An 18811-nucleotide genomic window follows, 5' to 3' on the forward strand; every position below is an offset into this window, starting at 1 on the left:
TTTAAGGAGTGTTTTAAAGTGAAGCTGTTCCCGATTCAGTCAGGTTAATAACTCACAGGTTCTTACTGCATGTTTGTAGGAGTGCAACAGGAGAGGCGTGGCATGATATCATGCTAGCATGTCTCGGGGGTAAGCAGTGCGACCCCCTGTCAGGGAATACAGAGCCAGAGTGTGGCAGCCAGGTTGCCTATCTCTACTTTGTCTCCTTCATCTTCTTCTGTTCATTCTTGGTAAGAACCTCCACCAAATCTGATATGCTTAGTTTCCAAGAGAGTGCAACACCTATGCCTCACATTTGACATAGTATTGTGCAAATCAATTCTTTGTGATTCAGCGATGCCATAATATATTTTTCTGTGTGGCCTCGTTTACCACCAATTCTGTCCAAAGTTGAACCACTTTACTTGACCACTTGACTAATATACAGTCCTTATAACCATGCTTCTTCCATATTGGTTCCAACAGTTTGAATTAAACATTTATGACTTTGAGTTTGACCATATGAGATTGTGACAAATGGAAAGAGGATATATGGTTTCATATGGGTGTTTAAGAGTAACCATAGATGTATCTGTAACCAATAGTCACTTCAAATGAGTTTGACCGTTCAGCGTTGCCCATGGTCAAATGTCATGTGACCACTGGAAAGGTGATACAGGTGTGGTCAGATGTTGACATACACTAATCATCATGAATATGAATGGCATGGTAATTTTGGGCTTTTATTGATGCCTTTGAACTGGTCTTATTGCCAGGGTGGAATGATACAGCATATAGCATTAAAGACTTTAAAAAGCAAAAATTGGATGTTTAAATTTATTTTGAATCCTCTTTAATCCACACAAGGTCAAAATTATACATGCAGGCTTAAATATATACATATATTCACTTATATCTTTTATTAAGTGGTGCTGAAGGTTCTACGATGACTGTTAAAGTGATAAGGCCAAAGCTTCTTTGTTAGTGATTGCGAATGACTACAACTAGTACTTTCTCTTTGCCAGCATAAATAGGATGTATATGACAGCATTCATTGGACTGACCAATACTTAGATCACTGGGCAAGGCAACTGCAGATTTACACAAGTTGGGAAGGTCTCTTGGAGCCATTTCTAAACTACTGCAGATTCCAGGATCATCGGTTCAAACAATTGTATGTACAAGTTAGAAGAAGAATGGCCTTTACTGTCATTGTACATACATATATACAATGAAATATTTCCTCTGCATTGAACCCATCCTAATTATAGTTAGACACAGTCCAACCACTAGGAGCAGTGGGTAGCCACAGTTTGGCACATGGGGACCAACTCCAGATGTAGAGACGTTGCCTTGGACAGGGGCAGAGAAAGACGCTGTTCCTAAATAAGCATGTTTTTGATTGTGGGAGGAAACGGGAGTGCCTGGAAAAAGAAGAACATGCAAACTCCACACAGATAGGTGGGAAGCATTTCCATGACCTTCTTACTGTAAGGCATCAAGGCTAACCACTAAGCCACTGTGGCACCAGTTAGTTACCGCTTTGCCAAGGTCTGGAAGAAAAAACAAACTGTCACCCTCATATGAGAGTAAATTGGTTAGGGTGTTAAGGAACAACCCAGGAACCACCAAGGCTCATGCCAGCCATGAACTGGAAACTGCTGGAACACTAGCATCACTATCCAAAGTGAAGCAAGTTTTTGCATCACCATGGACTGAGAGTGTGCCGGCCAAGAAAGAAGCCCCTGCTACAAAATCAACACATTCAAGCAAGACTGAAATTTACAGCTGACCACATGGACAAGCCAAATGCCTCCTGTAGAAATGTTTTATGGCCAGACAAAACAAATATGTGAGCCACAGTGACAACAGGTATGTTTGGTTGAGTAAAGGTGAGGCTTTCAAACCAAAGAACACTGGACCACCTGTCAAGCATGATGGCGGTAGCATCATACTCTGGGGCTGTTTTGCTGCCAGTGGTACTGCTGCATTGCACAAAGTGGATCGAATAATGAAGGAGGACTACCTCCAAATTCTTCACCTTGACCTCAAAATAAACAGCTAGACAGGTGAAAACTAGCCACAGTTGGATGTTTGTAAACACATCAAAACTGGTTGTGTATTGCAGGGGTGCCCAAGTTTGGTCCTCGAGATCTACCTTCCTGACAGTTGTCTCCCTGTTCCAACATACCTGAATCCAATGAAAGACTCATTAGCAGGCTTTTAATGAGCCTTTCATTGGATTCAGGTGTGTTGGAGCAGGGAGACAACTAAGAGTGTCACGAAGGTAGATCTCAAGAACCAGATCTGGGCACCCCTGGTGTATTGGATAAAGCAGACTAACATTAAGCTTCTAGAATGGCCTTCCCAAAGACTTGACCTCAAGCTTCTTGAAAATTTGTGGGCTACATTTAAAACACTGGACTGCACCAGGAAACCAACCAATTGAAATGAACTCTACCAATATCCAGCCAGAATTATGCCAGAAATGTGTTGATGGCTATCAAAGCATTTGGTCAAGGTGCAACTTGCTAAGGGACATTTAACTAAATATTAGTGGGGTGTATGTACTGCATATATTTAAGCATGTATGTATAATTTTAACCCTGTGTGGATTAAAGAAAACCCAAAATAAATTCAAACTTGTACACCCAATTCTTGTTTTTTAAAGTCACTAGTGATGCCTGCTGTACAGTCATTCCACCCTAGCAAAGGAACATTTCAAATACATCATCAAAAGCCCAAAATTACAATGACATTCATACCCATGATGAGCGTATGTAAACTTCCATTCACAACTGTATATGACTTTTATTAGTGCTTAATGTTAAGCAGAGGTGAATCTTTATTTTTATTTTATTTTGCTCAAACACTGCCAGATGGACGGCCAGACACACAGGCCTGAAAACAACACCCCAGACATAAAAATAAACAAAAATTATGCTGTTGACACATGTTGCTCCATATTGCATCCTAACTGCTCCACCCATTTTTTTTTAACACTTTTGTTTCCTGTGCTGACGTGCATAGATGCTGAATCTGTTTGTAGCCGTCATCATGGACAACTTTGAGTACCTGACTAGAGACTCATCTATACTGGGACCACACCACCTGGATGAGTATGTCAGAATATGGGCAGAGTATGATCCTGCTGCATGGTGAGTGACGATGCAAACACACAGGCACAAGTACCTGCAAAGAAATACTTTCGATATTGGTGTTGCCATGTTGTGTGGCATCAATACACAATATATTTGCAACTTAAAAGCACTGCGCTACTTTTTTGTCATATTTAAAATGGCAACAGATATAGCAAAATGTAATAAATGTATTATAGAAAAGCAGTCACTTGATGCTGTGTATTGCCACTAAGATAGTGTTAAAAAGTACTGTTAGTTGTGTGAGATTCTTTAGGCTGCTGCCTTTTCGCTCACAGCTGAAACTGCTGATCCAGCATGCATCCACATGTGGATCTGACAAATGTTATATTCTGGATGAACCTTTCTGACAGGAATTTGAAGTATGAGTGGGTTTGATCCCTGGATTTTTTTGCTATGAAGAAAGAGCAATACCACTTCACTGCTAGAATATTAGTTCAATAAATAATCCAGAATACATTATTTTTATTTATTGCAAAAATGAATAGCAACATTTTTTTACTGATAACACATGTTATGTGGTGTGTCATGTAGTACGTGTTAAAGTTTTATGACATAACATATATGCAAAACAAACAAATCATGTACCATTAAATGCTGTCACTCGAATACACAAAACACTATAATGCAGTTTTTTCCCTTCACTGTGTTGAAATCCTACAAATCTCTTTTGGGGGTGGGGGGTTGTGGAGGTTATCAGATTACATCTTAACTGCCAAACAAAATCAGTATAAAATGACTTATCAATTAAACATATGATCATATGGCTTTCCCATTTATGTTCTCTGTATTTTTGAGCAGAATGTTAAAAAACAACAACAACAATGAAAAACTGCCTCATCAGGTTCTTATTCATTCAATGCTGTATTGAGCCATCAGTTTGCAAAAGGAAATGAAACATGCAGTTACCATTCATAGACATACTGTGTCATTTCATGGAACTGGAAGAAAACTCTGAAGCAAGAACTCTAAAGAAATAATGAAAGGTGATCAATAGCAGAATTGCGGTGAATGAAATGAAACAAATGTTAGTTGAATGAGAGGGAGTTTGCATGTTCTCCCTGTATTTGTGTGGGTTACTTCTGGGTGCTCCAGATTTCCTCCGATTTCCAAAGACATGCATGTTAGGTGAATATGTGGCCCTGCAATAGTCTGCCATCCTGTCCAGGGTGTACTCTACCTTTTGCCCAGTAACTGCTGGGATAGGGTCCAGCCACCCTCCCGTCACCATCAGTTGGAATAAGTGATCAAAAATGAATGAATGAATAGCTGAATGAGCCACAACAGACAACATCAGTTCAGAAAATTACAATGAACTTACAGACTTGTGAGCTGTTAGTGTATACCGTTGTGATCAAACGTTTACATACCCTGGCAGAATTTTTGCTTTTTTTGGCCATTTTTAAGAGAATATGAATGACAACACAAAAACTTTTTTTTCGCTCATGGTTAGTGGTTGGGTGAAGCCATTTATTGTCAAACAAAAAAAATTATTCATGGACTGGCACCTCCCTACCTAGCTGACCTAATTAAACCTTACGTACCGGCCCGGGTTTTACGTTCTCAGGGTGCAGGACTACTTTGTGTCCCTAGGGTGAATAAGAAGTCTGCGGGTCACAGAGCTTTCTCTTATCGTGCCCCTGTTCTGTGGAATGGTCTCCCTGCATCAATAAAACAGTCAGATTCTGTGGAGATTTTCAAGTCCAGACTTAAGATGCACTTCTTTTCCCTTTCATATGGCTAGCATATTGGTACAGTTTTGTTTTATGCTTTTTACTCTTTTAATTCATGTTATTAGTAATTGGAACGGGCTACGGCCTCAACTTTACCTAAATTCTGGGTCTTTTAGTGAAGTTTAGGGCTAGTGGCCAGCGATCACCTTAGTATTTCTCTGTTTTTCTTGTTGATTAATGCTGACAAATTATACAGTATTTTTTGTCTTTCTGATGCCTGATTCTGTTTTTTGTCTCTGTCTCTGTTTAAGGTGCAGCTCCATCCAGAGATGGGAGTTGTATTCGTGTTGGCAATTCTCCTGTCCTGTGCACCAACAGCAATTCTTGTATATTCGTCCGTGAATTGTTCTGTGAATTGTTCTGTAATTTATGTTTGTAGAATGGCCCAAGCAGAGGGTCACCTCTTTGAGTCTGGTCTGCTTGAGGTTTCTTCCTCAGAGGGAGTTTTTCCTTACCACTGTTGCTGTGGGGTTTGATAAGGTTAGACCTTACCTGTGTGAAGCACCTTGAGGCAACTACGTTGTGATTTGGCGCTATATAAAGCAAAATAAATTGAAAAAAAATTGAAATTGAAACAACTGTGTTTCCTCTTTTTAAAAATGACAAGAGAACTACCCAAATGAACCTGATAAAAAGTTTACATACCCCTGTTCTTAATACCGTGTGTTGCCCCCTTTAACATCAATGACAGCTTGGAGTCTTTTGTGGTAGTTTTGGACGAGGCTCTCTGGTGGTAAAGCTGCCACTGAATATGTCTTGGACTTTATTTGCATTAATTACAAAGAAATACAAACAGTATGGCACTTTATGGTAAATCTGCATGGAGTAGACAGTTCTCAAAAACTGAGTGACTGTGCAAGAAGGAGGAGAGTGAGGAAAGCCACCAAGACAACACAGGAGAAGTTATGGGCTTATGTGGCTGCGTTTGGAGAAATTGTGCACAGTGCAAGCTTTGCATTTTGCATCACTACTCTTAGCTTCATAGTGGAGTAGAGCAGAGAAGGATTTTCTTTCACCAAAACAGATCAAATCCAGGCTTGCATCTCAGCTGTACCTTCTGGCAATTTGTAGCTAAACTTTCAGGTCTTCTTTTTAAGAAAATCCTCCTCTATACCACTTCATCATCTAGATGGATAACTGGTGATACAAACAGGGGTATGTAAACTTGTGATCAGGTTCATTTGGGTAGTTCTCTTGTCATTTTGATTTAAAAAGAGGATACACAGTTGTTTGACAATAAATGGCTTCACCCAACCACTAACCATGAGTGAAAAAAAAGTTTTTGTGTTGTCATTCATATTCTCTTAAAAATGACCAAAAAAGCAAAAATTCTGCCAGGGTAGGTAAACCTTTGAGCACAACTGTATATGAGCAACCCAGGAATGTAAACAAACAAAGGTCGAACTGAGGGACTCTTTAAGCCTTAAAGAGTCCCTCAGTTCCCTTAAAGTTTAAGGGAACAGCTCTAGCAGTAGGATGAATGGATGCCTGGACTTTGAACCACACTGATCAGCTGAACAGTCTTTAATTCAGCATCACCTCGTCCATACATGCTCAGGAGAACCACGAATTGAGCTGTCTTTACCACTCACACTGCAACTACATCTAACTAAAACACAGAAACTGAACAAAACTAAATGTGACTGTAGTGTAACTGCAGTAAATCTAAAACTAACATGGTAAGATTGCGTCATGAGTTTAGCTGTGGCCTAGTGCATGAGTTACTCCGAGTGGAAATGAGGCTCATGGGATAGGTAGAGTCTAGAGTGAGAGTCTAGACTCTAGACCTTATTTATGATTAGCACCTTAACTCATGTTGTGATTAATTTTTCCCTGTGTAAAGAAATTGAATTGAAAGTAGGCTCACATGCCAGTTATAATGTTAGCTGACTAGTGTGAAAAAAAACAAACAAAAAAAAAACTATAGCCTCTTCTTGCATCAGGTTATCTGTGTCCTGCAGTACACCCCCTCTTGCTTGTGTTCCTCTTCCCGTTATACTGTAAATTGTAGTGATTTAACTCCGTCCCCTTCCCCAAATCATCTCCCACTTCTGGAATCTGCATATTGCCAAAAACTTGTGGTGGCCATGTCTACATCACCCCATTCCACCCCACCATACCTTGTCTGATTTGTATTTTAATGTAGACATGTTACGTTTCATGGTATATGTGTTCCAGCACCTGTGTTTTGCCTTCTTGTTGTGCTGGAGAACAGACTGTGTGCTTGATGAGGGAAAATGGCAAAACAAAGAAAAGATGAGGAATTAACTATTATGTTGTCATGTTTGAAATTATAAAACGGAAAGAATAATGTAATAGAGATTTGTACAAAACAAGGGTATAGTACCCATGGGTATGAAGACACCAAGGGTAAGTAAAGAATCAGTAAGCATGTGGTTGTCTTGTTTAGGGTGGAAGTTTTTGTTAAACAGCACCATTGCCTGGTTTAAATTTGACCATTAACCCCAATGATTTTGACTTTGATGCCAATGACTACGACCGTAACCTAAATGATTGATCTTTGGCCAACCTTGCCAGGGAATTTCTGTATTTCCTCCTACATGTTTGCCAAGTTTGGGCTAAATGGAGTTGAAAATTTAATTACTTGACCTTGACCACAATGACCGTCACCTTTATGAAATTAATTATTTCAGTGCAATTCTGCGATCAACCTTGATAAACATGCCAGGTTTGGTAGAAATCAACCAAAGGATCTGGAAATACAGTCCAGCAAACAGACAGGCAGACAGACCTGACCTTGACACCAATGACTGACTTTTGGCAAATTTGACATCACCTGGACAATGACACAACATGCCTACATGTATGTGCCAAATTTGGTGGAAATTGTTTTTTTTTTTTAATCTATTTATTTTTTTAACCCCAGTGGCCTTGACCTTTTCCAAAACAATTGCCACTTTAAAGGCAATGCTGGGGTTGACCTTCAGCCATATACCAAGTTTGGTGGAAACTGGCCAAAGGCCCTATGTTGATGCAAATGTTTCTCAGATGATTGCATGATTTACCTTTTTTATCACCAGGTTCCCTTAATGCAAGTGAAAACCATGTAAAAAGTGTTTACATTTGAATGAACAAATGACTATGCTAGTTTTTATTTTGCCAGGGCAGGCAGACACATGGCTAATGTCAAACACGTATTTAAGAGGGAGGTTGTCAATAAAGCACAAGCAGCTATTAAGGAGTTAGCCATTCAGCAGGCGTAACCATTTCTACTCAACTAGCAATTCCTTAATTACACTGGGCACATATCCAGCTCGGGGCTGGCTTGAAGAGAACAAGGCCAGAAAACAGTGGTATATTTACCAATGTGTGACATGCAGTATTGTCTTTTATGTGTGTTTGTTAGTCTCAATGTCTATAAGCCCTCTTATCTATAGCTGTTGCATTTTTATGTGTACTTTACTCTTAATTACTGTGTGCTCTTCTTTCTAGTGTTTTCTCTCCTCTTTTTTTCAAATGTGCTTTTTTTCTGTTTCCCTGCATGTACACATATATATTTCTTAACTCCCTTGTATTCTTCTTGCAGCGGGCGAATTCATTATAAGGACATGTACAGTTTATTGCGAGTTATCGACCCGCCTCTTGGCTTAGGAAAGAAATGCCCCCATAGGGTGGCCTGCAAGGTTTGACTTCCGTTCAGACGAAATCTCTCAACCACACCTGCTAGTCACAGCATCCAGGAATGGAGTGAATGCTGCTTTTTTGTTTAATATTTGGTTTTGTTTGTTTCTTTCTCAAGCTTTTTTCCTCCATTACTGACTTGCATTCTGACATGCTGAGAGAATGTGCAGGACAATGCAGTCATCCAGAGAAGCATGTGAAATGCACTTCAATGAAATGGGGCTGGGGCAGTCCTCATTAAGATTATTTAACCCACTGCAATTGTTTTTTTTATTTACCTTTTAAGTTTTTATTTATTTATTTATCTCTCTCTTTATTTATTGAGTTTAATTGCTTGCTGTGGAGTCATTGCTATTACGGTGCATCCAGAAAATATTCACAGTGCTTCATTTTTTCCACATTTTGTTATGTTACACCCTTATTCCAAAATGGATGAAATTCTTTTTTTTTCCTCAAAATTCTGCACACAGTACCCCATAATGACAATATGAGAAAAGTGTTTTGAGGATTTGCAAATGTATTTAAAAAAAACACAAGAAATCACATGTATGTACTGTACATATTCAGAGCCTTTGCCATGAAGCTCAAAAATAAAGCTCAGATGCATCCTCTTTCCACTGATCATCCTTGAGATGCTTCTACAGCTTAATTGGAGTCCACCTGGGGTAAAGTCAACTGATCAGACATGATTTGGAAAGGCACACCCCTGTCTACATATATAAGGTCCCACAGTTGACAGTGCATATCAGAGCACAAACCAAGCATGAAGTCAAAGGAATTGCCTGTAGACTTCTGAGACAGGATTGTCTCGAGGCACAAATCTGGGGAAGGGTACAGAAATATTTCTGCTGCTTTGAAGGTCCCAGTGAGCATAGTGGCCTCCATCATCCATAAATGCAAGAAGTTGAAGAATCCATAAATGCTATTTCTTAGTTTTTGAATAAATTAGCAAAATAAATAAATAAATAAAAATAAAAAACTTTTTCATGTCATTATGGGGTGTTGTGAGTAGAATTTTGAGGAATACAATGAATTTATTCCATTTTGGAATAAGGCTGCAACATAACAAAATGTGGAAAAAGTGAAGCACTGTGCATACTTTCCGGATGCACTGCACGTAGCAAGCTACGGATACCCACTGTAGTGTTGCATTGTTCTTGGTTTTTGGGGGTTGGGGGAAAGACAGAAACTGCATTGACACCCCTTTTCGCTTCCTCCCCTCCTTCCACGCCCAAGCACGAGCAGCTTGGTGGCTGCTGTCAAGCTCTGCCCTGCTCACTAAAGCACATTTTACACGAATGTGTCTGCTGGTACAACCCTTACCCGATGTGATAGTTTGGACTGGTATAGCTCTGATATTGGCCAAAATTACTGTCTCATATATTGGAAATTTTAATGAAGAAAGAAAGAACAACATCTTCTATTGTACATTTGAGTCAAGTTGTGAGCTGTGTCTACTTTTATTTAGGGAAGAAGAATATTGTTTCATAGTTTAAGCTGATGTGTAGTTAGATGATTAGGTTATCAAAGTGCATCCAACAAATGCATTTATTAGTAACAACTGCTTCTTTTAAGACAGGGAAATAGTTATTGGATTAATATTGTTTTGGCAGATATCAAAGGTTCAGACATTATATTGGAATGAAAAAGTGGCATTGTGCCATTCCTCCTTGTATGTCAAGTGGTAGTTGCTACAGGTATGAGGCATTTCTGTGGAGTAGTGCACCAACAGTCTGAGTGGCTACAACAGAACCCATTAGTATTAACAATATTACAGTTCTATCACTACTAATTTGAAAAGTAATACACAAAAATCCATGCATATCCCATGTACAGTAGTGTTCAGAATAATAGTAGTGCTATTGTCTAAGTAGACAATGAATTTGCCAGAAGGTCAGAGCATCCATAGTCTTGTTGTCACAGCCTTCCATCTGAAAATACAGTAGTGTTCAGAATAATAGTAGTGCTATGTGACTAAAAAGATTAATCCAGGTTTTGAGTATATTTCTTATTGTTACATGGGAAACAAGGTACCAGTAGATTCAGTAGATTCTCACAAATCCAACAAGAACAAGCATTCATGATATGCACACTCTTAAGGCTATGAAATTGGGCTATAAGTAAAAAAAGTAGAAAAGGGGGTGTTCACAATAATAGTAGTGTTGCATTCAGGCAGTGAGTTTGTCAATTTTGTGGAACAAACAGGTGTGAATCAGGTGTCTACTATTTAAGGATGAAGCCAGCACCTGTTGAACATGCTTTTCTCTTTGAAAGCCTGAGGAAAATGGGACATTCAAGACATTGTTCATAAGAACAGCGTAGTTTGATTAAAAAGTTGATTGGAGAGGGGAAAACGTATACGCAGGTGCAAAACATTATAGGCTGTTCATCTACAATGATCTCCAATGCTTTAAAATGGACAAAAAAAAAAAAAAAAAAAACAGAGACGCGTGGAAGAAAACAGAAAACAACCATCAAAATGGATAGAAGAATAACCAGAATGGCAAAGGCTCACCCATTGATCAGCTCCAGGATGATCAAATACAGTCTGGAGTTACCTGTAATTGCTGTGACAGTTAGAAGACGCCTGTGTGAAGCTAATTTATTTGCAAGAATCGCCCGCAAAGTCCCTCTGTTAAATATACATGTGCAAAAGAGGTTAAAAATACATGTGCAGAAGAGGTTACAATTTGCCAAAGAACACATCAACTGGCCTAAGGAGAAATGGAGGAATATTTTGTGGACTGATGAGAGTAAAATTGTTCTTTTTGGGTCCAAGGGCCGCAGACAGTTTGTGAGACGACCCCCAAACTCTGAATTCAAGCCACAGTTCACAGTGAAGACAGTGAAGCATGGTGGTGCAAGCATCATGATATGGGCATGTTTCTCCTACTACGGTGTTGGGCCTATATCGTATACCAGGTATCATGGATCAGTTTGGATATGTCAGAATACTTGAAGAGGTCATGTTGCCTTATGCTGAAGAGGACATGCCCTTGAAATGGGTGTTTCAACAAGACAATGACCCCAAGCACACTAGTAAACGAGCAAAATCTTGGTTCCAAACAAACAAAATTAATGCCTCGCAGATGTGAAGAAATCATGAAAAACTGTGGTTATACAACTAAATACTAGTTTAGTGATTCACAGGATTGCTAAAAAAAAAAAAAGCAGTTTGAACATAATAGTTTTGAGTTTGTAGCATCAACAGCAGATGCTACTATTATTGTGAACACCCCCTTTTCTACTTTTTTTACTTATAGCCCAATTTCATAGCCTTAAGAGTGTGCATATCATGAATGCTTGGTCTTGTTGGATTTGTGAGAATCTACTGAATCTACTGGTACCTTGTTTCCCATGTAACAATAAGAAATATACTCAAAACATGGATTCATCTTTTTAGTCACATAGCACTACTATTATTGTGAACACCCCCCTTTTCTACTTTTTTTTACTTATAGCCCAATTTCATAGCCTTAAGAGTGTGCATATCATGAATGCTTGGTCTTGTTGGATTTGTGAGAATCTACTGAATCTACTGATACCTTGTTTCCCATGTAACAATAAGAAATATACTCAAAACCTGGATTAATCTTTTTAGTCACATAGCACTACTATTATTCTGAACACTACTGTATTTTCAGATGGGAGGCTGTGATGAAGTTACAGACAACAAGACTATGGGTGCTCTGACCTTCTGGCAAATTCATTGTCTACTTATTATTGTTATTATAACCATAACACAGGGTCTGAATGCTAAATGTAAAACATGTGTTGTGTATGTGTGTTAGAGTGCTGTTCGGGCCTCATATTTTTGTCTGAATCCGAGCCACACCCAACAGAGGAGTGACCGAACCAGACCCAAATCTGACAGGCATTTTAATGTTTCTGTCCAAACTCAATGATGATACTGTCTCTGTTATTTTCATCCTAGACAGATCACTACAAACAGGAAGAAAGCTGTTAGATTCTGTATTTTTTTTAAAATTTTAATTAACAAAAATGAACATTTGTATCATGTGAAGCAGACCTGTTGGCTACCCCAGCAGACTGAGTAAATATAAAGACTTTTAATCTGGCCTATTGTGTTGTTTCAGCCGGATTCATCATCACAGCCTGAGAAAAACTGTTATCCACATAAGTTGGTCTTTGTTTTGGAAGACTATGTCTGGAAATACTTTAATTCCCTATCGTGGAAATTGCTTGTGAATAAAGGCAGTGTTTTTAAAGAAGTCCCTCAGTGTTATACTACAGGGCTCCAGGTGTGTTTCTCAGTCTAAGCCACAGCTAGCTGGCGCTTTGTCCCGCAGCCAACAAGAAGACAAAATACATTTTAAAAGATGAAAGCCCTTTCTGGAATTATTTTATTAGCATCACAAGCCTCCAATTATTCACACCAGTGTTCACCACAGCCACCTGACTTTTCTTCCGCATTCTGCTAGTAATGAAAATAAATCTGGTTCATGATCCACCCAGGAAAAAAGTATGTTAAATTACACTGTTAACAACAATAACATGTCATTCTTTTATGAGAGATTGAGCTTAGAGAGGCAGGTCTATGGCATCATCATTTCAGAAAAGTTCAGTTTCTCTGTGCTGGTGTGACCGAACACTACCCAAACATCATTTTGAAATATTAGTAAAATATAAAATATTTGTTACAAATGCAAATTCATAGAAATACACATGAAATATTGCACGTAACTATGAAACATAAGAGACATTTCCTCACAGTGGTGCTGTGACACTTTGAGCAGCTACGGCCCAATAGCACCTAGTGTACGAAGTCTGTTAGAAAAGTATCCGACCTTTTTATTTTTTTTCAAAAACCTGATGGATTTGAATCACGTGTGCTTGCATGAGCCAACCTTGAACCCTCGTGCGCATGCGTGATTTTTTTCACGCCTGTCGGTTGCGTCATTTGCTTATAAGCAGCCTTTGTGTGAGGATGGGTGGAGTCTCTCGTCGTTTTTTCTTTGCAAGGAAATGGCGGAACAACTGGAGCAGTGCGACTGCATCAAATTTTGCCACAAACTGGGCAATAGCCAGGTGGAAACCGTTCGGATTATTCAGATAGCTTTCGGTGACGATCCTCTGGGCATCACACAGATTAAGGAGCGGTCCACAATTTCTCGGATAGTCACACAACTGAAAAGCCACCGAAAGCCGTCTGAATCTTCCGAATGGTTGACGAGCTGGGCATGTTACAACATGTCCTGTGAGACTTCAACACGGAGGTGCTGTTGCTGCGCCATCAGCTTCGTGCCGATGAATTTCACCACCAGTCTTTTCATGGCAAAATCTTCTTTCACAGTGGAATGTGCCGAAAAAGTGCTGATGTCCACCTCTTCCGCAATTTCTCGGATAATCACATGATGGTCCCACATCATCACAGCGTTCACTTTGGAAATGATCCAGTTGTTTCAGCGTGTTGATGCTGATCGGAGCGCGGCGCGCCCTCCACCGTTGTGCGGACGTCTTTAAACCGGTTGTACCGCTCCTGAATCTGTGTGATGCCCAGAGGATCGTCACCGAAAGCCGTCTGAATAATCCGAATGGTTTCTACCTGGCTATTGCCCAGTTTGTGGCAAAATTTGTTGCAGTCGCACTGCTCCAGTCGTTCCGCCATTTCCTTGCAAAGAAAAAGCGACAAGAGACTCCACCCATCCTCACACAAAGGCTGCTTACAAGCAAATGACGCAACCGACAGGCGTGAAAAAAATCACACATGTGCACGAAGGTTCAAGGTTGGCTCATGCAAGCACACGTGATTCAAATCCATCAGGTTTTTGAAAAAAATAAAAAGGTCGGATACTTTTCTAACAGACTTCATACACTAGGTGCTATTGGGCCGTAGCTGCTCAAAGTGTCACAGCACCACTGTGAGGAAATGTCTCTTATCTGTATTAACTACCATCTGGGACGCGAGCTTTGTACCTGCAGACACATCTCTTTAAATACAGACAATTTTCTTCTTGATTACACAGAATCATTTCTATTTATTTATTTTACACAAAAGGAGAACATTTAATTATGTCCCTCTTCCTGTCATCCTTCCTTCTGTCAATTCCTCTGTCAATTCCTTCTTTTCTTTTTTATGACAAGACAAATTGTTAAAACAATGTGTAGCTCAAAATGCAGCCTTGCAGTCATAGTTTCTTTCCTGATCAGTCTGATAACCTTGTATTTGGGAAGTTTTGCACTTTGTTTTATATTTCTTTAGTTCTTTCACCTGTTTTATCTCTCCGGCGCCTTCTCCTCTTTTCTAGTCCTACCTATCAAGTATCACCTCATCAGTCTTGCTGATTGTTTTCATTTTTTCCAACTCCCTTTCTCCTCTCCTCTCCATGTCTTCCTCTTTCTCTCTCTCTCTCTCTTCCCCCCCCCCCCTCCTGGCAATGTCTGTCTCTCTTTTTGTTAACGGGGTGGTGGCACTGGCTGATGATGCAGTGGCAGGATCAGTTGCAGGGAAATGTATGACATGCTGGGGCACATGAGTCCTCCACTAGGCCTGGGGAAGAGGTGTCCAGCACGGGTGGCCTACAAGGTCAGAAAGGAGCCCGTCTTTCCTCCCATTGTCTCATGGGTGTTAAGGGCTTTTGGGGTCCAACAGGGATGGATTTTAATGCTGTACATGGTGTAACTTTTCCTGTTGTTGTTTCTTTGGTTCTGTTTTTGTTTGTTTTTGTGAAAAGTTGGGATGGGCTGGTTGTTGTTGTGCCATTGTGTGGTGTGAGACGTGGTGAGTGGAGGCAAAAACAAGTTGTGGGTAGCAAAATAGATAGGTCAAATGCTGGACAGGTATCCACAGGAGGGAACAACACAAGGGACTTTCTCCGCTCGTTTGCGCCGTGTCCAATGAATACTCAAGATTACTTACAAGTATGGCCCATGCACCTTCAAACACAATCCAAACTGCCTCAGTAAAAATACAGTCATATTATTTCAGAATCAATTGGTGTATACCATCAAGCAGTGGTTCCCAGGCCCCTCTGGGAAAGGTCATGGGTAATTTGTGAAAAAGTGCAATGTGATTCAGATTCGTGTTGAAATAATTAGCAAAACCACTCTGATACTGCAAGGTCACAAAGACTGAAGTTGTCAGCAATATTCAGACAAAAAAAACTGTATGTAAAGTAAATGATTGTTGTTATAGTTGATGGTGATGTTCGTCAACCATAACATCAGTCAAACTAAAATGGGATAAATGAGTCTTGTACTGTGGTTCCTCATCCATTGCAGAAACATTTTGTCAAATATGACTAAAACTGTTGCCATATGAGCATTTTTTTTTTTAGTCTGTTCAGTTCTTCTATACTGACGTAAAGGAGTTCAGCACTTTTGCTTTTAGTATATTGCATGAAAGCAGACTTTGTTAATAATTTGACACTGAAAAAATACACTTTATCACATAGAGTTATCATTAAAACTGCTGTCACTATTGTATTTTGGCTACAGCATTTCAGAGCAAATTCAGCACAATCCATGGAATTTACCTGGATTTCCCTTGTGAGGCAAAATATAGTGCATCCAGAAAGTATTTACAGTGATTCACTTTTTCAATATTTTGTTATGTTACAGACTTATTCCAAAATGGATAAAATTAATTTTGTATCTTAAAATTCCACACACAACACCCCAAAATGACAATGTGAAAAAGGTTTTTTTTTCATTATTATTATTATTGCAAGTTTATTAAAAATAAAAAACTAAAAATCACATGTACATAAGCATTCACAGCCTTTGCCATGAAAATTAAGCTCAGGTGGATCCTGTTTCCACTGATCATCTGTGATATGTTTCTACAGCTAAATTGAAGTCCACCTCGGGTAAATTCAGATGATTGGACATGAATTGGAAAGGCACGCACCTGTCTACATATAAGGCCCCACAGTTGACAGTGCATGTCTGAGCACAAACCAAGCATGACATCAAAGGAATTGTCTGTAGACCTCTGAGACAGGATTTTCTCGAGGCACAAATCTGGGAAAGGGTACAGAAACATTTCTGTTGCTTTGAAGGTCCCATTGAGCACAGTGACCTCCCATCATCCATAAATTGAAGAAGTTTGGATCCACCAGGATTCTTCCTAGAGCTGGCGGCCCGTCTAAACTGAGTGATCAGGGAAGAAGGACCTTTGTCAGGGAGATGACCAAGAACCTGATGGTCACTCTGTCAGAGGTCCAGAATTCCTCTGTGGAGAGAGGAGAAACTTCCAGAAGGACAACCATCTCTGCAGCAATCAACCAATCAGGCCTGTATGGTAGAGTGGCCAGACGGAAGCCACTCCAAAAAACACATGGCAGTCCACCGGGAGATACCATCATATATCTGAAGGACTTTCAGACCATGAGAAACAAAATTCTCTGCTCTGATGAGACAAAGATTGAACTCTTAGATGTGAATGCCAGATGTCATGTTTGGAGGAAATGAGGCACCATCCCTACAGTGAAGCATGGTGGTGGCAGCATGTGGGGATGTTTTTCAGCAGCAGGTATTGGGAGACTAGTCAGGATTGAGGGAAAAATGAATGCAGCAATGTACAGGGACATCCTGGATGTCAGAGCGCTCTTGAACTCAGACTAGAGTTATGGTTCATCTTTCAGCAGGACAATGACCCAAAGCACACAGCCAAGATATCAAAGGAGTGGCTTCAGGACAACTATATGAATGTTTTTGAGTGGCCCAGCCAGAGCCTAGACCTGAATCCGTTTGAACATCTCTGGAGAGATCTGAAAATGGCTGTGCACCAACACTCCCCATCCAACCTGATGGAGCTTGAGAGGTGCTGCAAAGAGGAATGGGCAAAACTGCCCAAAGATAGGTGCACCAAGCTTGTGCACCATATTCAAGAAGACTTGAGGCTGTAATTGCTGCCAAAGGTGCATCAACAAGGTATTGAACTAAGGCTGTGAATATTTATGTATGTGATTTTTAAATAATTTGTAAACATTTAAGAAAAATCTTTTTTCATGTTGTCATTATGGGGTGTTGTGAGTAGAATTTTGGAAAAAGTGAAGCACTGTGAATACTTTCTGGGTGCTCTGTATCTGCTTGCATAGTGTTTGTGAAATGTACACCATTCATCCATTGACCACTGCTTATCCTGGGCCTTGCTGTTGTTCTTTCAGCCCCAGACATCCTTTTCTCAAGCCACTTCTCCTAGCTCTTCCTGTGGTATCCCAAGGTGTTCCCAAATCAGATGGACTATATAATCTCTCAACCAAATGGACGGTCTCCTTCCAGTTGGTCGTACTCAGAAAACCTCCAGAGGGAAGCAATCTAATCAGATGCCTGCAACAGAGCAGCTTTTTTACTCTGAGCTCCTTCCAGATGTCAGAATACCTCACACCATCTCCAAGTATAAGTCCCAACAGCATTAAGGAAATTAATTTTGGCCAGCTGTAGCTGTGATTAATTTTTTTTAACAACAGCAAAAGCTCATGACAATAACAGTGGGTTGGAACATAGCGTGAGAGTTTTGCCTTGCCGCTCAGTTATTTCTTCATCACTGCCGTCCAACATAGCGCTCGCATTACTACCAGTTTTACCTCAATCCACCTCAATCTGTTGATCAGTTTGTTTGTTTTTTCCCCTTCAGTTGTGAACCACAATAAAGTTGTTTAAACATTTTACATGGAGGATTAAATCCTGACACTGAAGGCACGGACTATCTCAGAGTAGAAAGTGCTGATCCTCATTCTGTCTGTCTCTCACACATGTTCAAATTGAAAAGCTAATCTGCTAATGATAATTTGCTATTTGTTGCTAAACTGAACTGTGCTTACCGCTAGAGATGACAGAAGAAAACCGTGTCCAAAATAGTCCAAATTCTGTGTTACTATACAGTAAACAAGATATTAATATAGGTTGCAGTGAGTTTTAAAACAAGAGTAGATATTATTTTAAAAAATCCTTTCAAGTGACTAACATTTTATGGAGATGGTGACTGAGCTAGCTAGCTAGCTGAGACCATTTAATGCAATTCCTTGCCAAGCTAAATAGTTTGGCTAGTTAGCATGCAGCTAACTTAAAGTCTTTGTGATATAATAATGCACTCTGTTAATTCATTAGAGTGCTATGTGATTTATACTTTTAGTTACATAATAATATAACCTTCCAGTTTTGAGATTCATAACAGGCAGTTTCCTGTAGGAAATGTGTGTGAATGCTGGTAAGATGCTGTGTCGCTGCAAAAAAAAAAAAAAAACCTGCCTGAAACCATTTTTCAACTTCCAAACAGGGGGGGTTCAATGGAAAATATTTGGGAACCACCGCATTAGAGCAGTTATCTTAGAA

General features: G+C 39.8%; 1 protein-coding gene across 1 annotated transcript in view; it reads left to right on the forward strand.

Annotated features, from left to right (window-relative positions):
* The window catches only part of cacna1aa (calcium channel, voltage-dependent, P/Q type, alpha 1A subunit, a), a 327384-nt gene that overhangs the window by 252766 nt on the left and 55807 nt on the right, over positions 1–18811 (forward strand). The window contains 3 exon segments of the mRNA XM_034189657.1: positions 80–230; positions 3010–3137; positions 8418–8514. Of these exon segments, the coding sequence (XP_034045548.1) occupies positions 80–230; positions 3010–3137; positions 8418–8514 (376 nt within the window).

Source organism: Thalassophryne amazonica, chromosome 16 (genome assembly GCF_902500255.1).
Source record: "Thalassophryne amazonica chromosome 16, fThaAma1.1, whole genome shotgun sequence".
Classification (NCBI taxonomy): domain Eukaryota; kingdom Metazoa; phylum Chordata; class Actinopteri; order Batrachoidiformes; family Batrachoididae; genus Thalassophryne; species Thalassophryne amazonica.